Consider the following 21,456-nt stretch of genomic DNA (forward strand, 5'->3'; position numbering starts at 1 on the left):
ATTCCCTTTTCTCGCCGGGAGTCCAGCCTGGCCCCATTACGGACGGGCCCCGTAGTGCAGACGGCAAAGCAGAACGTTTGCCTCGTGTCCCGCTCCCTCAGACACCGCCCTACTTTGCCTTGCTTATTCTCCGTCTGCCAAAAAAAAGGGGCAGAGGATTGCATACTCGGTGCTGCTGCCGGGCAGCCGCGCTCCGCCCGGGGCTTGTGTAAGGCGGCCGGGCCGCGCTGCCCGAGGGGCCGCAGCGCCGAGGGCGCGGGGGCGGTGCCGGGCCCCGCTGGGGCCGGTTCGGGGCCGGTTCGGGGCCGGTTCGGGGCCGGGCTGGGCGGAGGAGCCGCGGCACCGCCCGCCCCCAGCGCCATTGGCGGGGCCGGGCCGGCGGGGGCGGGCGGCCGGGACAGCGGCGCGGAGCCCGGGCCGAGCGAGCCGCGATCGCCGCCGCGCACCGCCGTACCATGGTGGGGGATCACTGCAGCCTCCCCGGTGAACGGCCCGTGCTCGCCCAGAGTCCCAAGCCCGGATTAAGCTGCAAGATGGTCCTGCAGGCGGTGGGCAAAGTGCTGCGGTAAGGACGGGTCCGGCGGTGGCCGTGGCGCCGGGCGGGCGGGCAGGGCGGCTGCCCACGGGGCATCCCGGCACAGGAGGGAGCTGCAGCTCGGCTGCAAACTCCGGCGGGGGCGGCGGGCGCTCCTGAGCCGCGCTCCTCTCCGGAGGAACCAGGGAGGCTGCTTCTGGCTCCCTCTGGATCTTGTGTAGCGATCGGGGAGGCTGGAAGTTGGAACAGCAGCAAGCGCTTGGAGGAGAACATTTGTTCACCCTTAATACGGCAGTCGGGTTTTGTTTGCGCTTTCACGAGAACAGGGTTTCCAGGACGTAAGCAGACAGAGAAGGTCCTGGCTTGCCTGAATAAGGAGTCTGACCAAGATGCTGCATATGCTTTGGCAAGTTTTCTACAGAAATGTTGTAAGATGAGGGGGAAAAATTGCTCATGCAGTTCAGAAGGGCTTGTGTGAACACTGAGACGTGGATGACTGCTGAGACCAAAACCAGACTCTTTGGCAAAGGATGTGCAGTAATTTGATTCGGAGGAGTTCTGACCCGTTCTGGTTGGCAGGGAAAAACGTCACCACAAATATTAGGATTAGGAGCCTTGTTCAACAACTGCAGCTTTTTTTATTTTAGTTGTGTTCAGATATTTTTCTGGGATCTGGGGAGAGTTGCAATACTGCTCCAGAAAGGAGCCTTGTTCCTCCAGCATAACTTTATTTGGCAAGCTTTCGTTCGTCCCCGTTTCCTACTGTCTGTTGCCAATTGTTAAATGTTTGTCAACAGAAACATTATCCCTCTCTTCCTCTGTTGACTCATGTCTCTCCCCAAGCGAGTTTAAGGGAGCCATTTATTAAAGCAGAATGTTCTGATCACAAAGCGGCTGAGCTCTGCCTGGGACTTCAGCTAGAGGAGTTCGCTGTGCTTGAAGCGGCTTTGGTGGGAACAGCTGCTTAGGTTTGCTCTTTAAAAAAAGTCTCGTAGTGCAGTTGGGGCTTTTATTGGGGTTTTTTCCCCTGTTAAGAATACTTACCCGTAGAAAATATTAATTTAAAGACTTGAGGTTTCTCTTTCAGCTTTTTAACAAAAGTTTAATGTCTCTTCTTGGCATTTTTTGTGGGCAGCATGTCTATAATTCAGTATGGTGTTACACAGCTGGTCATATCATAAAATCCTTTGGCCAGCGACTTGCTATTCATGATGCAAACCTTTTGAAGTTTTTGGTAGCTGTTCTATTGGCAGCACTCCCAGATGTAAATAGATGGGTGCCTCTGGAGGGAAGAATGGCCAAACCTTTTGTTAAGCATCTATAGCAGTTTATTTTAAAGTATAGGTAAGTTCCTATGACTTAGCAGCAAAACATATATATTTTAATTTGTTCAGTGCACACTTTAAAAAAAATGGAACATTACCCTCACCTTTTTCCTCCTACTGGAGTATGTGCAGAAACTGTGCATATAATTTTGCTTTTCTTCTGAGATTTGTTTTTGATGTGGACTATAAAACTACTTTGAAAGCAGAAAACATTGTCAGACATGAAATGTTTTGGACTCATGAATTAACAGCATAGCTTTATTTTCTTGAGCTGTTACTAGATGGAAATTATTACTATTTTGTAGTAGAGTGTTCTTTTAATGTGTCTTTTTTTTTCTGGGTTATCTCCTTTTGCTCATGGTTAGAGAGAAATGTGAAGTCACAAAAACTTTCTTTAGATGCCAGACTGGTTTGCTTATTTCTCCTCTTGAATCTGCTTCAGATGCCTTATCTGACCTTATGTGTATTACATCGTCTTGCTTTGTTCTGTAAAACATGAACTCATCCTAGTCTGTAAAGAGCTCAGTCAGTGTGAAAGCACAGGCACTGGTGAGGAGCCAGGTAAATACTACATCCAATCAAAGTTTCCTTATTGCAGAAATGGGATATTAGTGCTTCAGAAAGTGTGAGCCAGTCAGTGATGATGAAAGAAGGAACCACATGGGACCTCATTTAGGCCAAAAATGGTGGCTTGTTGGTGACAGCTGGGATGGGATTTCTCTGAACAGAGGCACGACAGCTGAGCTTCGTCCACCTTATTGTTGGTAGAAAAGAACAGGAGCCTTAAATGTCCTGTGTTGAATGAAGAGGTGCAATGCTATGCCAAGAGAGTGACCACCTCACGTGATAACACTTAGGTTGTAGTCATAAGAAGTTAAATGAGATGTATCCCAAATTACTGTAATATCTTGCCATCCCTTTCAGAGTAGAGGTATCAAATACCACTTCTAACCCTGGCCACCTGAAACTGCTGATGGAGTTTTCTGCAGTCTATAGACTGCTAAACTTCGTACGGAGTAATTTTTCTTATGTTGATCAGGCCAGTGGCTCGGTGATGAGATCAAAGGATATCTTGCTTGTGCACAGCCTGGTGTTATGAGCAGTCCCCAGTGCATTTTAAGCCCTTTTCTCAGGCCTAACTGGGAACCATCAGTATCACAGTTTCCTCCCGGCCCTCCCCAGCCTGCCAAGGAATTGCAGAAATTCACAATGGACAAGGGATAGAATGTCTGTGTTCACTCTAAACTGCCTCCACTCCCGTCTCTCTCCTGCTTGTGAATTATAAAGCTCAGTTGTACAATACTTAATCAGTTTGATGGAGGATTGCATGGCAGATTTGTTGTGTTATTTACGTCAAGTGTGAATAGTTACAACTAACACTCTTGAAGTTTTTACCGTGCGAGTTGTTTTCATTAGTTAATAGGTCCAGCTCCTCCTGGATGCTGTGTGTGTCACACATTAGTAGTAACAGCTGCCAGAGGAGGAATCAATACACGGAGGAAATGAGGAGGGAGGTGTGAGGAAGCAGAATGACTTTGTGAGAAGAGCAGTCCTGAGAACCTGAGAAGAGTTTAAAACAGCGTGGGGGAAAGACAGCTGAACCAGAAAGGGGGAAGAAAAATGTAACAAAAGCAACAGATGTATTCTCAGTCTTTCTAATTAAAGTTTTATGAAAGCCACGGTTAGGTTTATTGCTCTTTTAAATTATTAGTGATTCAGCTATGAAGAACTCCGGAGATGTTTGTATCTTTCATCATATTAGTTAGTAAACTGCATTTAACACTTCAGGGATGGGACCAAGGCTGTGTATTTGTAATGATTAAAAAAAATTGAGACACCAATAGAAAAGTGTCATCTCCCCTTTAAATTAGTCACAGCATAGCTGAGAAGTTCCTTAACATGGTGTTTAATTAGGGCTCTTTAATTTCATTTCACTTCCTATGTTTTTGAAATATGTTAATGTCATCTTATTCCCTTTTCTGTGATGAATTCTGCTATTATTTAGCCCATAATTAGAGAGGAAGAGAAACCTAAAATGGATGCAGTTTTTCTCATTTTTGTTATTTTGATTTCTGTGAGTTGGTGGTTCTTGAGAGATGGGGAAGGGAAAGGGCAAAGAGTATCATGTCAAAACTTGGAATAATACTCTATTTTTTAGCATTAGTTCATTAATTGTCTGAGTTTCTTGTGACGCCGTGGATTCCTGTCAGCTTCCTTGCATTTTACTGGCCTCAAGCAGCACAAGTAGAAGGAAGACTCAGGTTCCTGGGATCTCTCCCCTCTTTGGTCCCAGCAGACAACAGAGCCAGCCATAAGGGTTTTTTCAGAGCCACACGCTGCTGATTTCAGGACAAAATGTTCACTGCCTATGCCAATGCCTGAGTCTTGATGCAGATGCTGGAGTGTGTTTGCAGTGCTGTGACACTGGGTCCTGTGCTGGCGATTTTCAGAGGCTGTTCCCTGTGCAGCTCCCTAGTCTGTGTGTTTCCTTTTAAGTCTCCAGTGAAACTGAGTCCCTCTGGGATATAGTTGACTATATTAATCAAGGATATGGTGGTAGGAAAGAGGAATGATGCAGGCTACACAGATGTCACTGTGTAACATCTTTTGATAAATGACAGTATGGTTTATATGTGCGCACTGTCCTGGCTGAGTTTGGCAATAGATAAGTTAAAAACCTCCCCCCCCCCCCCCCGCCTTTCTCATGAGATCCTCCCTTTTTACAGCATTGTACAGGCATTGTTTTGGATACCAACTAAAATAAACAACCAACCCCACTCTTTTGGATAAGCACTTTTCAAGAGTGTAGTTATTTGTCTTCTGTGTTAGAGTGATAATGATGGTTTAATTTGGATAAATTAGCAAGTTTGAGTTGGCATTCTGGAAGCTGCTGTGTATTTTTATAGCTGGCATTGAAAGATTTTGAAAAATTAAATTCCTTCTCTATTTCTCAATTCATAGATGAGGAAGATGACAACAAGTGCCATCAAGATGAGGAAGAAATCAGATTGATTTTGACATATTATTCTGGTTTTTAGGTGATCATGCAAGGTTGTGTTCTTATGTTCATGAACCAGGACGTAGATGGGTAGGAGCCAAGGAGAAGCTCCTCTGCCTGGGCTTCCATGGCTGAAGACAGCTGTTGTCTGTGACACTTGTATTTATCAGGAGGACTAAAGCAAATATGTAAAGAATTGGTCCTGTTTTATTCTAATTTAGGCAGAAACATTTTTCAATAGCTTAGTCTGGTTCACAGTATTAGAAAGTAATTAGAAGAGCCTTGTTTAACACTAGCTAATCTGATTAATGCAAAAGCCTGCGACAGGCAGAAGAGAAGGGAGGGAGGACAGGGAAAAGGGGCTTATAGGCAAAATGCTCTTCAGAACCACATTGGTTATTTTTATCCTGTTCTTTTTCTTTCTCCCTCCCACAACTTTCCATTGTACCAAAATAGTTCAAAATGTTTATGGTTCAGGGCAATTGACATCACTAGTTGTCATGCTGTGTCCTGCTGAGTATTTCTGTAACAGGAGCTGATTCCTCATTCAGTGATGGCCTTTTGGGACTCTCAGCTGCTCAGAAAGGACTGGTGACACCATGGGGCAGTAACAGCTTTGGCAAGAGGTGACCAGGCGGGAGGAGGGACTCTAGTGGCTCTTCTGTGCGAATGGGAGCATGGATGTGCTTGTGGAGACTGCTCTTTGACACAAGTGTCCTGTCTTCAGGATAGAGCTGGTGATAGGAGACAGGCATTGGTGGCTTTGCCAGCTTGATGGACTCATCTGGCTGGGATGTGCCTGTGTGCCTACTGGAGTGGCAGCTCTCCCTGCCTGTGCTGGGTGTTCCCAGCATACACAGGTGGCAAAGTCTCTTCTGGCTGTAGACACAAAACTTGCAGCGCTCTGCTTGATGTTCAGCCCCAGGGCAAGCTGGCTGATACCTCTGGCAAAGCCATGTCGTGGCTGGGGCTCTTTCTGGAGCTCAGGACATGGAGCTGTGCTCTGAAGAGATGCTGTGGCTCACAGCCAGGTGCAGCATGCCAGGCTCTCCTCTGTTTCTTGGGGATAGTCCTCTGTCTGCTCACCTGTGTTCGCTGCAGGAGTGTCATGACCCTGGGGCATTTGTGAACATCGGTGAACTATGTACAGTGTATTAACTTAATGAAGAACTTGGTGTCTTGCTTCAGAGATATTTACAGCATGGAGTTTTATTTTGGTTACGTGTTCCACATCCTGTGAAGTGATAGCCAGAGGGAGAGTACTGCTAAAATTCTCTGTGTTGAAACAACCCTCTAAGGTGTCTCCAGAGCTAGTACAGAAAAGGCTCCTGGCCAAGGCTTAATAGCGTTTTCCTCTTGTTTAGATGCAAAAGAAAAAAGAGTGCCTTTTTTTTTTTTTTTTTTTTTCTTCCCTGAAGGTGCCTCCTGGACACTTTACAAAGAATAGATATGACTACATTCTCAGACTTGTGAAATTATTCATCCTTCTTTTATCTTGTTTTCTTGGTATGCATATAGGATTTGTTCCAGATTTTAGCTGCTTGTTTCAGTCTGGAAGATTATTTCATTTATATATCAGCAATGTATGAGTGTGCAACATCCATCTGGGAGTTGACTACAGTTCCTGGTTTTTCTCTTTGTTGCCTATGTTGTAATAGCCCATGTTTCTAGTGCTGCTCTTTGTGGGAAAACTATCTATTTCGCACAATTTCTGTCTGCTGTTCTCTGGGATCTCAAATGTCTGTGCACTCCAAGACCTTTACTGGGTAGGTTTTTAGGAAAAAAAAATTCCTCTGTAGAAGAGCTTTTCTTTTTCCATTCTTGTTTTTTTTCGAAGAGGTATGGTGTTAGGAATGTAATCTCCTATCAGTTGTCTTGTCTCTAAGATGGCAGAGGCAATATCTAACTGCTCCTCCATCATACATCTCTTTGTGACTGCACCAAAATTGGGTTTGTTAAAGTGTTATTTTGTTGAGGGGAATTTTAAAATTCTTTTCTTAATTCCTGATGCTGTGGGGTTCAACAGAATCTTAACTAAAACTTCAGCAAATTGCTCTCAGAGAAGAAATATTGCATTTCTTTTAAGAGCTGCCAGCACCTAGTCTCTGGAAAGGGAAGGGGATTGGATGTATGGATTAACCCTTTTTTCCAGCTTTCTGAAGTAAAAACCCGCCTCTTCGAGTGAATGGTGCCCATTAGCACTGAAACCAGGTTGTTTGAGCTTGTCAGAAAATTCTGCTCTGTTAACTTTTCAAGTTCTTTTCTGTCTGGTACAGAAATAAGTTTGGAAGTGCTTTTGCCCAGACAGCAGGAATGTGTGGTAGCAGATGCTCCCCAGGTGAAAGGAACATTGTGGATGTCTGTGTGATTCCTTTTATTTTTAAAAAAGGAAAATCAGCAGTGAGGACAGCTGTCCTCAGAAAGGCAGGCAGTGGCAAAATATTAAAATTCTTAGCTTACTGTCTGGAAAAAGTAGTCCTGGCACACCATCTGAAGTACATGGAGTTACTGAAGAAAGAAGGCTTGGGCCTCTTCGTTGGTGGTTTGTGTAACTTCACACAGAGGTGGGATGAGATGAGGTGCACCTTGGTGGCTCCACTCATACCCAGACACCCAGATCAGCTCTTCAGTCCAGTGTGTCCACACATCCCAGGCTCAGAGCACCAAAGCCTTACAGGGAAGGTGCTGACTGTCAGCAGGATGCATTTAGCACAAGGAAAATTCTGATAAAGAGGCTTTGCTGATTCCTTCTTTTAGAGTCCCCAGTTCTGATGTGACTGATGCATTTCTTTAGAACTATGCAGGGAAAAGATAAAGCTTAGGTCTTGAGACCACATTCTGTGTGGGACAGAGGGGAAACTGTATTCTCTCGCAACTGAAATAGTTATTTTTCTGTTGCTTTGCAGCATAGGAAGGTTTCTTCATGTCTAGGCATATCATTCAAATCAGTGCACTTTTAAATGCACACATAACCATCCCTTGCTTTGAGGGGTGCCGCTGGGTTGCAAAAGCTGGAGCAGAAGTGTGGCTTCACATTGCATTCTGAGCAATGTCTCAGGTGTTGGTCTCAGCTTCTCTTGAAGATCTGTGAACCGATCAATTGCAAATCTCTCATGAACAGTTAAAGATTCTTTTTGTCATTTGCACGTGCGGCCAAGGGCATGAAACAACTTCAGTACACAACTGTGGATCTAATTTTAGTATTTGTTTTTGAAAATTACTGCTTTCCCTTAACCAATTTATTGGTTGTGCTTTCAGCATTTAATTGAAAGACCGAATTTGTATTTTAGCAGGCTCTTGGAGGTAACACTATAAGTTTGAGTTTATCTGTGGACATTTTTCCTGGTTGCTAGTGGATCAGTATGTCTATAAAGGTGTTCTTTGCTTTTCAGTCTCCTGTGGTATATTTGGAAAAGTAATAAATTACGGTTGGGAATCACTGCTGTCTCACTAGCACTAATTAACAGTGATCTAACTGTACCAGTAATTAAACTATTACCCACCCTACTATTTTTTTCAATCAGTCATTCAAATGTTCTTTTCTTTGGCCTATGAATCCATAGTTTGTATTTTAAATAGATTTTTTCTTTCCTCTGTTGTACGGAAAAGCTTCAATATGCTGTTTTCTAAGAAATTCTGAAACAGCTGTGTGCTATTGTTGACAAAACTGAACTGAGCATTGCATCATTCTGTCAAAAATCTTTAAAAATTAACTGCATGGTTACACTAGTGAAAGTTTGTGCCTATCATTTGTTAATGAAAGTCACCTAGTTAAGATAATGCTTTGATTCCTTTTTCCACTGACTTTCTGACCCTGTGAGAAGACACACAATTTATGCCTCCTATGGACTTCAATTTTTAAGTTTAACAAGGTAGTTCACACTAAAACTGAAAGGCCCTGCTTCTTCTCATGGTATCTCGTCTAAGGCATGCCAGAAGAGATGGGACTTAGCTGAACTGACTTTGGTTTAAATTAAAGCCAAAATATTACCAAAAGGAGGGGAAAAATAAATTTTGGTCTCTGGCATTAAGGAGTACCCTTGACCCATAATGTTTTCTAGTTAATAAATGTCCTTCCTAATTCCAGTGCTGCAGATAATTTAGAGTGTAACAGATGAGTTTGTGGAGTTTCATATAGAGGATGATAATCTTAGGTGAGGCTGCTTCCGCATGTGGGTATTTCTTTGCCCAGCCTGCTCAGTAACTAATGACTGTAGGTGATTGAATTCCCCCAGCTGTGTGTCTCAATGCAGCAAGATGCACATGTGTGTGCTAGTACACATGCTTGAAAAGTGAGATGACAGGTGGAGGCATGCAAAATTGCCTATGAATAGTGAAAACAAGTTAGATTTTATTTCCCTGTGCTGTGTATCTGAGTTTACACTGTGTATTGAAGCTCCTGCAAAGAAAGCTGAGATGTTTAAAGTAGCTGTGATGTTACCTCTGTTTCTGTGTGCACTCTCAGATGTGGTGTGCCCTAGCACATTTCTGTCTCATTAAAGCACTTTTTTTTAGATGGAAAGCAAAGTTTATGTGAAGGTTTCAGCTGTTGAAGTCCTGCCTACTTTGTGATATAGGTGTCGTTTTCCAAGGTGGAACTGTAGCAGGAAGGCAGGTGCTGAACTTATTTTCAGTCTCTTCCCAGCAGAAATAACTAACTTGTCCTTCTGGTGCAAGACACTTTTTGTGCCTAAAGAGTTGTATTTTCACATTTCAAGTACATGAGACATATGCACCCATCTTCCAGAACACAGTGTATGTGTAATCTTGACCTGCATATCTAATGTGGTTTTGCTGTTGCAGGTTTTCTTTAGGCTACAGTGGTGCATAAAACTAGTTTGTATTGTCATATAATTTTTGGTTGTTGTCACAAAGAGAGCTTGCAAGGCAAGAAGGCAGTGAGGAAACTAAACCATTTTTTACAAAGACAAACTTGTCTGCACCCTGGTACTCTCTGAACAGAACGAGCTGTCTGCATTTGTGTATCTTGGGCTATATAGCAAGAAGTCTGATTGCTGATGCCAGGTTGCCATGGTGAAATAATTCTCAGCAATTAAAGCACAGTTCCATCCTGAAAAGCAACTCTGTGCAAGCTATGTTGTGAAATCTCGCATTTATGAGGCCATGAGGTTTCCAAATCAAATTTGCTTGGTTTAGAAATAAAAAGGCAGCTTTGCAGTCTTCCAGCTCTACAAACTTCATCAAGGTTGGGCCATAACAGTGCCTTCAGTGATTTATGTGCTCTGGTGGTGAGCTCCCTCCCCGCAAAGGTGCACCACTGGGTACTGGATGTGCTCATCTAGAGATAACAGGGCTGTATCAGAGTAGCCAGGAGGAGCAGTTGCTGCCAAAACCCGAATTTAATAATGACGTAAAAGTCAAAATAACTCTGTGTTCCAATAGGAGATTAGAGGATAATAAATCACTGATTAAATTGATCGACATGTCAGAAAAGACACAGGGAATAGATTTGCTAACTGAGAATTTTTTGTGGTTTTACTACAGTACATTAAATTTTTCTTTCAATTTGCAGAGTTTAAAAACCTTAAAAGAGACATAAAACTTTTTTTTTGTCAATTACATTGTTTTTCCTTGTTCTCTGCAGACAGTATTTCTGGCCTCCAGAGTTTCAAATTGTCTACTGAAAAAATGCTGCTCTGAATATAATAACAAACCTGACAGATCGATATTTGTCTTCCCCAGAGTGAAAAAGGTGTTAAAAGCCACTCCAAAACTTGCTTTCAAATCTGGGTGCAGATCACTTGTCTTCAAGGCTATGTGGGTGACCTTCCCACTTCTGCACATGTAGCAACCAGGCTCACTGGCTCTGCCATTGTCTGCTCTCAGTTGAGAGCAAATTTTCTCCTTTCTCTGTGTGTTTTAATTAGAGTAATGTAAGGTATGCTGTAGATATCTGCCTTGAACTGCAATGTTGGGTTTTTTTTAGAAAAAGAACGATTTATCTCTGCTGGTTTCCAAAGGTCCTTGGAGAACTTGCTGAAATGTAAACATTTACCTGTGCAGATATCTCTGGTGAAATGTATCCTGGCCCTGCTGTGTAGCTGAAGTATGGGAGTATATTGAGCAGTGGAGGATGATGAGGAAGCATTTGTGTTGCTTGGATGCTAACAGCATTTTTCCTGTAAGGGAGGCAAAGATACAGGAGCATCCTTATCTTGGTATTGTGTATGGCCCTGATGGGTTTGGAGTGTTTGCCTGAGGACTGAAATGAGCAGTGTGTTAACAAGACAAAGCCCAGATCAGAGCTCCAGCCTGTGTTTTCAGCTGATGAATGGCTGGGCAGAGATGTCCTAAAGAGTCATCATGGGGTGGCCCCTTCTGTCCCCATACCAGCGCCTGCTTCAAGTGCCATTCCAGGGGAGGAGGAATTGCAAGCACGGGAGAACGTAGTATGAGACACCTTCTGAAGCAGGGATTTGGGGTTTCCCTCTTTCTGCTCACTTTTGGCTTCCTTTCAGACAGTTTGCCAGTTGGAGACTTCAACAACAACAAAAACAAATAAAAGCCACCACTCCATGTCGTTCCCAGGGTCAGGATTTGGGCACCTCTGACTCAGTACTCTGCTGTGTGGTTTGTTCTGAGCGTGGAGTAAATAAATTGTTACAACACAGTCTATGACCTACTGAATCTGTTACCACAGACTTTATTTGGATCCACATAGAGATGTTGAAAATTGGAAAAATTAGTCCTTTTTATTTCCTGTTCCACAAATTACCAGAAATCTGGACTGTAGTAAGTTGCTTAAGAACAGGATCTTGCTGAGCCTTCATGCTGGCACCACCTGACTGGGGTGTGTGAAGGCTTTTTGCCGCCAAGGCAAAAGAGCACATTTCAAAATGAAGAACAACTGCATATTGCTTGGGTAATTTTGTTTCTTCTAGTGAATTGTTTCTTTTAAATTATATCACTGGCTCTTAGAAATAAGTCATCTGATTGTTTCCCATTGGACATGGCTTTCCTGGCGGCCCAATTGTGTTATCTGGAGGAGAACTTGGAGAGGGCAAGGACTTTGCAGTCAGGAAGCTGGATACCTCCCTTCAGTCTGGGGGAGGAGTTCTGGCAGGTAGGCCCGGGGAAGAAAGGGAACTCGAGTGCAGTGTGTTTTACCACAAGAATGCACTGTGCACATTTTTGTAGCATTAGCTGAGCTGTGGCGTGCCTGGCCTTGCCTCTGCAGCCGTTCTTCCCAGAGCTGCATTGGAGGCAAGATGGGGCACTCTGGGCGCCAGCAAACAAACCCCTGGGAGTCACAGCAGGGGAGTTAAAGCGCCTCTGACACACCACTGTGGGCAAACACGGAGCTTGTGCTGGGAGGTGATGTACTGGTGAGGTAGGAAGAATCATAGCTGTTTGGGTTGGGAAAGACCCCTGAGCTCATTGAGTCTACCATTAAACCATATCCACGCATGATAAATACTTCCAGGGATGGTGACTCCACCAATTCCCTGGACAGCCTGCTCCAGTGCCTGATAATTCTTTTGGTGAAGAATTTTTTCTTAATACCCAGTCTATACCTTGAGGCCATTTCCTTTGGTCCTATCCATTGTTACTTGGGAGAAGAGACCTTTTCTTGCTGCAACCTCCTTTCAGGTAGTTATAGAGGTGCTAAGGTCGCCTGAGGCTCCTTCTCACTTGGCCACACAACCCCAGCTCAGTCAGCTGGTCTCTGTAGGACTTGTGTCCCAGCCCCTTCACCAGGAGGTGGGTGGGGAGTCCTACAAAAGGGCACAGAAAGGCCTGATGTACCAGACATGTCATGGTGCGGGTGCCCCTTGTTCTCCTTGCTTTGCCAGCAGCACCAGCTGGAGATCAGTCTGGCCCTACAGTATGTTTTGGGCTTTCTGTTGAGAAGCAGCATTATGAAATAATGTTATGGCACTTGTCATCCTTAACATGCCTGCCATGCCTTGGCACCGACTGTTTACAGCAGAGCATCCAGAGGCCAACCGAAGATTCCCTTTTAAGGCAAAGAGCCACTATGAGAATCCCAAAGAAAATGTTTCCCTGGCATGTCGGGTACATTCTTCTTTCCTCCTCCTCTTAAATAAACTATTAGTGACTTTTAAAAACAGAACAAAAATGAAGAAGCAGGGCCAGAAATACTGCCAAAGACGCTTTATGCTGCGCAGCCCCCTTAGACCTGCGCAGCAACCGAGCCCTGGAGCTAACCCAGGGCAGGAGAGGAGAAGAATGCAGCTGAGGTCAGAGGGGTCTGTCAGAGACCTGGGCAAGAGGAGATCAGAATGGAGACTGCCTTAAAAAGCTTAGTCTCCTTCCCTTCCGCAGCCCCAGAGAAAAGCACTGTCCACAGCAATCTGTGAACAATTGTGCTGAATGCTGCACTGGGATTTGGGCTTGCTTTCCAGTACCTTGCACAGCTTCCTTTCCCATGCTGATGTTCTTTTCTTTTTCAATCCTGAACGTGGATGTGTACATCCAGGATTTGTGCTCTGGGTGTGCTGTCACGTGGCATTTCCAGCTGAAGACTTAGCAGTGATCTGGGTTAAAACAGGACATGGGATTGCAGGAAAACCTCCAGAGGTGCTAATCTTGTGCTGTTTCAAAGAAAGAGGGGAAACAAGCATCGTCTCTAGTGTTGTTCTCAAAGGAAGGGCAGCTTGACTGGTGTTTGAAGGAAGCTGTTATTCCCCTTTTTGTGCACGCTGTACCAGTAAACAAAGACACTGAATTACCAAGAAGGGATTTGAGCTCCATAGCCCTTCTAAGTTTCCAGTTCTTGCTCTTAACTGAGGAGAAAAGGCAGTGGGCTGCTGGGTAGGAAACTGGATAGCCTTCAAGAGTTTGTTCCTGACCCCTAAGAACTGGCGTAACCTGCTTCTTCATTGTTCTTGTCACTTGGACTCATAAATTTCAGCTCATAAAACTGTTTCCTTCCTGCTATGAATGGGTTCAGGACTCCCATGCTTACGCAGAACATTTGTAACCAGAAATTAACTGATAATTTATTTCCAGTAAAGAGCCACTTAAAAAGCCTGTAAAGGTAAAAAGTATGTCTGTGAGCAGCTGACCTGGTTTACCGTACAAAGCTGTAGCCTTCTGTGCATGGCTGAATTCACTGTGTTTTTCCTTTCTGCGAAGGGAGTACATTAGAGGGAGAGACCTTGAATATTGGAATTTTTTTGCCTTAATGTGTTTTACTCCCTCTTCTGTCCCACTCACGTCTCCTTTGACTCCCTAGCTAAAGAAGGGAAGAGGAGAGAAGCTAAAATGCAAACATCCAGTACCTCTGGAATTTTGAATTCTAAATCCTTATTCACTGGAAGAATAAAAGCAGTGTTTATAAAGTGTGGCCTGCTACAATGTTGGTTTACTGCCTCTCTGATTTTGTCTTTTAAGAAACTAACCCCCATCCTTTGAGTGTCAAAAAAGTAGATTTTGGTAGGAGTGTTTCACGTTATAACACTTCATATAGTGGTGCGTGTTTTAAAACGCAACATTTGAAAAAGAAAAAAAAATATGACAGGATAAAAAATTGAAGGCCACAATAGTTTGAGATACCAGCTAGTTCAGTGTAGAGGTGTACTTGGAATATGGTGTTGCTGTTGCAGACTGTGAACTATAGAAATCGTAAAGTGCAAGCCAGGTTACTTGAAAATAACCCCCAAGCCCTTCAGTGTTGTTTTTAATATAATTTGGTAATATTTCTGTGGGCATCTTTGGTTTTGATGTTCTTTGAAACAATTTTTTTCTTTTTGTGTCATTTTTTTTGTGTGTGCTGCTGTGAGCTGCGGGGCTGTAATCTCATCAGTAGTAATGGAATATGTCACAGCTGGGTTGGCAACAGATGAGACTAGCTCTCTTTTGAATTTGGTCGCTAGGATTATAGCAGTTAACCTTGTGTCAGGAATAGGGTCAGGTGCTAAAAAAAGCCCCAAAAACCCCACCACATTAATCACAAAATACATGTCTTTGTTGTGTAAGGTTCATGATCCATGGTAATTTCCATCCTCACAGACTTGAGATGACTAGTGAGTTTTGAAGTTTGTAGAGACAAATTTGCCATGTGAGGCCTCTCAGACTTGTTTTGTAAATTTCCCAGTAGAAATTGGAGTGTTTGAGACTTGGTTGGAACCTGGAACTGGTGCATAATCCAGAGGGCACAATGGTGGGAGTTTTGCCTGCAGCTCCTGGTCATCACCACTATAGACTTCTAAAATATTTTTTTAAACTTTCTTAAGTGACTCTTATTTCCATTTTAATATGCTGGACTAAAATGAGAAAACCCACTGATAACATTTACTTTCAAAAGAAAAAGTAAACGGCTATTAATCCCAAGGAGAGTTAGTCTGGTGTGGAGGATGGGAGAGGGGGGTAAAAGTATCATCAGTTGTCCTTGAAGAGATTTCAGTTTCAGATGCAATGTAAGAAACTGCACAGCTTGCTAGAGACAGCAAGAAATTATTACAGCTCTGCTGGTTTCCTTGGGGAAAAAAAAAAAAAAAATGGAATCCTGGACTGGTAGATATTGTCTATAATAGTATGGTCAGTTTAGGGGAAGTTTGGCATTTAATAAATCATTAGTTTTCCCTAGTGATCAACCTGGTAATAAATCATGTGCATGACCAGAACCATGGATGTCTGGTGCCATTCCAAAGTGATGTGAACTACATCAGGTTATGGAGCACATCCACACTGGGATGTGGAGACATTGAGTCTCTGGTCCTTCTTCAGCTAAATCAGATTGCTTCATGTGTGCTTCTTTCCAAACAAACCACGTTGGTTTACACTGAGGCACATCTTTAGCATTTGTACCATGAATCAATTTTGAACCTTCCAGCCAGTTTCTGCTCTGAAATGGGAATAACACTTCCTCAGAATGATGTTAAAACTAAACCTTGATGGTGCTTCCAAGATGTTCTGAAGTGCAGAGTTTTTTAAACCAAGAAACTGCTGAGCATCTGATAAGAAGGAAATGAGAGAGCAAGATTAGAGGAGGATCTTTATTTACTGACACGGGATAAGAAAGCAGGCTGGGAAATTGGCACTTTTATTTGATCTTAATAAAGCAGTTAGACTCGGGGAAAAAATCATCAGTGTGCTGTCACTTGGTGGAGTGTCTTATACCTCTCTGTCTCCAGTGAAATCCAGGCAAACTTCCAGCTGATGTGTTTTCTAGCTGGACACAGGCCTGAGAGTGGCAGCCCTGCTAGAAGCATTAGTGTTGCACAGTCTTTGCCTGGCACCAGTTTGCTGAACCTTCTTCTAAGACTTCAGACGAGCGCTCTCCCTTTCGCCTTTTCCCTGTCTGAAATTTTGGGCGTGACTTGGCCTGTGGCATCATGTTCAGCTGAGTCCCTAAAACCAGAGGCAAATCTAGCCTGGGAATTGTCTGAGAGATTAGTTTGTACTCTGGTTTGCTTGTCAGTAAAAACTGTACAGTGCTGTCTCCCTGGATTCCCTGAAGATGTTTCTTTCCTTAAATAGTATTTAAGTACTGATGGACAAGACTTGTCTAAGCTGTGGACAGACCACCAAAGTGCTGGATAACAGCTGCTTCTGCAGCTGCTTGGGTGATACAGTTGATGTGGCATGGACATGTTCAGACAAATTCAGCAGAATTTGCTAGTTTTTGAAGAAACAATCACGTAAACTTGAATCAGGACTTGAGGTGGCTATAGCTGTGTTTCAAAAATTCTGCTCTTTTTGAGGTCTTAGATGACATTTAGTTATGTTTTCCAATAAACAGTCATTTACAGGTGTTGAATTTTGGTGTCTCCTGAATAGAACAGTAAAACTCTGTTGTTCTTGCCATTTCTTTGTATTTGTGTACTTTAAACAAAAAATGAAAAATTTAGGAAGGCATTTTGAATGAGAAGAGCTCAAAAGAAGCAGGTGATGAATGTTTCACTTGGTGCCTTTGGAGTTGAGCCCAGCTGGTGTTTTCTTTACAGGTTTTTGAAACAGCAGTGAAGTTGGGTGTAGGGGTGAGCACAGAGGGAAGGAAGCTTATTCCTAAACTTTGCACTGTTTGGTAATCCTGGTGATTGTGAATGAATGAGCTTTGGTATATCTGAAATAAACAGGTGTTTTGTATTCTTGGAAGTATTCTTGGTTGATTCTTAATCATACATAATTTTGTGTCTAGAACAGGGTTTTTACCATGCTGCTGTATGTTCCAGCTTTGTAAGTTTAAAACGAAAATGCTTTACACTGTGGACTGGTATTGGTGTTCCCAAACTAAAGCCAGAGTTTTACAGCCTAGACTGAGCATGACTCGGTTAATTTGAGTGAGTTAATGGAACCTAAGTTCTAAGTTCTGACTAATTGGAGAGGGATACATGGTGCAGTTCAAAATGACACTTTTAAGGCTGGATTTTTTTGTTTGTTTGTTTGTTTGTTTGTGTTTGTTTTTGTTTTTGTTTTGTACCTTGTACTTACAGTACTGGGCCCATTTAGTGTCCCAGCTGCACTGCATGCAGGTTGTGGAAATGTGCTGGTGTAAACAATTTCAGCGGTCTTGCTGTGGTCTCAGAAGCTGTGGAAGGTTAACAAGATACTTGTGCTGTACATGGCAATTTGACATACAGGTTTCAGTGGTGTGCCTAAATCCTTTGATAGCAGTGATTCTGGGTATTTTACAGGTTCTGTGATGATATCCAAGAGGTTCTTCTTAAACTGAGCCAAAGCTTTGGAAAGGGGCAGAGCATGGGATTCTTCAGGAAGCTTTTGTTTGAAGTGCTCCAGTTTCAGCACAAGGCAGTTGCAGAAAGACTCAAAGCAGCTGCATGTACTGATCTAACAGAGAATTGACGTTTGTGTGAAAATGAGAGGCTTTGTGTTTTGAAAAAGGACAATGTAGTGTTGTTTGCAGTAGCAAACTCCTGAAATATATTTAGTGTTGAATTTTTTGTTTATTCTCTTGAAATGGGGAAGAGATGCTGAAGTGAGGATGAGGTACACCCCACCTATTCCCATGTGATGGAAGGCTTGCCTCAGTCTCTTGTGTCTTGCTTCCTTCTGTGGTTTCCCTCCACAGCCTGACTCTGACAGACTGTCTTTGACCTCTTTGTCTCTCTCTTCCCTCCTCCTCCTTTCAGAAGACTGCTCTTAGCTGATGTGGCACAGCCCTAACCTGGGGCCCTTGGTTTAATTATCCGGAATTACAGCAAAGACAGAAACTCTATCCAAACTACTTCTCACTGATAACTTTTCTCCCCCAGTGTGGTTAATGCGGTTTGTCAAACCAGTCTCTGAAGCTGAAGGTATTTTCTGCATGACTGTTACTAGAACTATAATTTTCCTAAAAAAAATCAACTTATCCTTGAATGCCAGAATCCTGGCCCCCTCCCCCTGCAGCCAAACTGAACCCAGAAACCACTAAATGTAGCACAAATGCAAGGGTTTGAAGACAGGAATAGTCCAACAACCAGGAACTGTTATCTAACCAAGTAACCCCTTTGTATTAAGAGCCTTGCACTGAGGAACAGCTGTATTCTCATGTCCTAAAACATCTTTGTGGAGTGGTTATGAGAATTAGTCCAGTTCACTTCATTAAATAAAGGGACAAATACAGCAGGCTCCATTTGGATAGGAATGTGCTGCTATGGAAAAAAGACATGGTAGGAAATGTGCAGGAGTACAGCTCTTGTGCTGAATTCATCTTCATGAATACTGCCTTTAGTTTATCTTCATTCTGTATTTTTATTTTATAGAAAGATATTCTATGTTGTATTATTTAAAAATATGTCACAGGCATCCCTTCTTAAAACCATGAAGCCCAACTTTCTCATTAACATAGGAAAGGTGTGACCATCTGTTCTTTGCCAGATACCTGCAGTGCTTTCTGCACATCTGTGTAAATACATCATGAGGCTGTGTCTCTTGTGCTGCTGTCACCAAGTTTTCCTTGATTTTCCTTCATGGTGGCCTTTCTGAAGTCCCTCTAGTCTTCATTTACTGTTTAGAGAGATAGGTGAGAAGACTGAACACAAGTTTAAGACAGTGAACACTGGCTTTGCTGGTGACCCAAGTTAAAATGTTACTTTCCTGTGGAAGGCACATCTTGGTCTCTCCCTGCTCCAGTAGGGATCGTGTGGATGATGAATCTTTCTGAAGATGGGTTTAATAAACACATCAATAAAGAGCCCATGAAATGAGAAAACCAAGAGATCGTATTTTCGTAAGAAGAGCACTGAGACTTCAAACACCATTCCAGGAAAGATGTTTATCACATCCTCACAGCAGAAATTAGGCCGGCGTGTATCTCAGACAGGAACACAGTTGCGAGATTATTTAAGTGTGTTAAGAGCCAAAGTGTGAGGGCTGTTTCCTTTGGATGAGATCTCAATGAGTTTTGACAGCAAACTTAATGCAGTCGTCTGCAAAGGTGGGCTTGTCTTGGCTTACAGATCCTTAAAAACCACTTTAATGAAGACAGCCTGACATTAGAAAAGAACTGGCATCTCTTCTTTGTTTTTACATTATAATGGACAGCAAGTATTGCCCTGTGATTGTGCCTCACCATTAAATAGATCTTCCATCTCTGCTTAGGTGGATTTTTTAACTGTAGGAACACATGGGTGTTTGACCACATAGCCTAAAAGACCGCAGTGCTTGACCTGCTGTCCTTCCTTTGAAGTCCTACTGAATCCCTGGTCCAGGGCTGGGTTGAGAGTCTATTTAAAAACAAGTGAGAGGAAAACTCCAGTGATTACAGCAAACACTTTACAGATGGGAGATGAAAGGTCACAATATGCCATGGAGATAAACATCTTTCATGGAATGTGGTTTCTGTGCTTTTATAAACTCAAATGTAAGGTTATTTCATAATGCATTGGATTTCCAAGGGTTTTCATAAAAACATGAACTCAGACATTTCTGTCCCAGGTATCCCTAGAATTGAGAAAACCTGTGTTTTTGTGGTTATCACTGCTTTTAGCTGGAGTCACAGATGGAAGTGAAGTGGAGTTCACTTCAGAAGGCTCCTGATATGGCTGGAGAGAAAGGAATGCTGTAGGTTTCAAACAAGCAGCACCAGCTTTTCCAGCTATCTTCTTGAAGCAGTTGGATTTGCTGTTTCTCAGATTCCCATTCTGCAGGTGACCAGGAGCTGTGTGACACAGTTGTTGTTGGTCCTCACATGAACTCCTTCAGGGACAGAGCTGTCCTGCTGTCACCAGGACATAGCAGTCAACAGGCCTGAGGAGGGGCCAGTGGCTCTCCCAGAGTTTGCAATCTTGTCTGGCCAAAGGGCAGGGGAGATAGAGCAGCAAAATGAAGCTATGGGGAAGGGAATGCAGGAGGAGCAGTGTAAAGGCAAATACAGGAGTTTGGATGACCCAGCTGCTTTCAGGTGTCTATAGCTGTTCAACAGTAGAACAAACCCCACTTCTCTCTTTTTTAATCTTTTGCAGGAAATCCAAGGGAAAGCCAAATGGTAAAAAGCCAGCACCAGAAGAGAAGAAACTTTACCTAGAGCCAGAATATACGAAATCCAGAATTACCGACTTCGAATTTAAGGAACTAGTGATGTTACCACGGGAAATAGACCTCAATGAGTGGCTTGCCAGCAACAGTGAGTATTGTGTTCATACAGCTCGGAGCTTGCTGTCCATCCTCAAGAGGCCATTCATTCACTCTTTTTGCTGCTTTCAGTGCTTAGAGAAACACTCAGTGACTATTTATGCTTACTGTGTAATGCATGTCATTATACCTTGAGTAGTAATTAAGCTGTGTCACGCACAGCCCAGCTGTGCTCAGCAGCATGAAAGCCTTGATGCATTTCCTCCTTCCAGCTCCCTCCCTGTGGCACTGAGGGCACTGCAGTTTTGGATGCTCTTTGGAGAGCCATCAAGATTCCCATTGACTGCTTGCTGAACTGGCTGGTTCTGCATGTTTCTGGCTCCAGCTACTGACTTTCCAGAAGCATTGTAAAAACGTAGTTTCTAAAGACTTGTATGTAAAGCAACTTATGCCTATAGCCAGAAGTTGTGAATTCTTTTGGCCAGATTTTTTCCTCCCCAATCCTTCCAAATTTTGGTGGAATTACTGTGGATTTAAACAGTAGACAGGCTGAAAATCAGAGATGTGACCAGCTACTGTGACTGAATGCTGTACCTGTGCGCTTCAGCCCTAATTTGCTGTACTTTGCTGTTTTACTCCTGCAGTCCTCACCTTGCAGCTATGGCCCACTCTTGTTTATGTTTTCAACAGTGTGTGGTAGTAGCAAGAAACTACTTTAGACTGCACACTAGGAAGCTTTATAGAGACTCATTAAGAAAAAGTGAGGTGCCCCATGAGAAGTATTAAGAAGTTAAATTATCTCAGGAGATTCTTAAAAAATAGAAATGTACTAGGTTTCATGCTGGTTGTTTTTACAAGATGTGTTGTGAAAACTAATAGTGCTGTTTTCTAGCCACTGTAGATTTTAAGTCTGACTTCAAAAGAATGTAGCAAATTGTTTGCCTTCAGCTTATAGCAGAGTATTCTACTGTAAAGGTGAGGCTGATGACAGAGACACTTTCCAGTCTTGCTGCTTTGTGAGTAATAAGAGCTAATGCATCATGGTGCTTTCATCTTAAATCAAAACAAGAGCTTTCATTCTGTGTACCTCTTTG

At 43.1% G+C, this 21,456-nt stretch overlaps 1 protein-coding gene across 2 annotated transcripts in view; it reads left to right on the forward strand.

Moving 5' to 3' along the window:
* MOB2 (MOB kinase activator 2) overlaps nt 1–21,456 on the forward strand; it is a 110,039-nt gene that overhangs the window by 79,545 nt on the left and 9,038 nt on the right. The window contains exons 1-2 of one of the 2 annotated variants that reach the window (XM_066320936.1): nt 407–565; nt 20,254–20,414. In XM_066320936.1, coding sequence (XP_066177033.1) covers nt 456–565; nt 20,254–20,414 — 271 coding nt within the window. In that variant the 5' untranslated portion in view covers nt 407–455. Of the gene's footprint in view, nt 1–406; nt 566–20,253; nt 20,415–21,456 lie in introns of those variants that run through there. The other variant, XM_066320937.1, reaches the window with a different exon arrangement.

This window comes from Sylvia atricapilla, chromosome 6, assembly GCF_009819655.1.
Source record: "Sylvia atricapilla isolate bSylAtr1 chromosome 6, bSylAtr1.pri, whole genome shotgun sequence".
NCBI lineage: Eukaryota > Metazoa > Chordata > Aves > Passeriformes > Sylviidae > Sylvia > Sylvia atricapilla.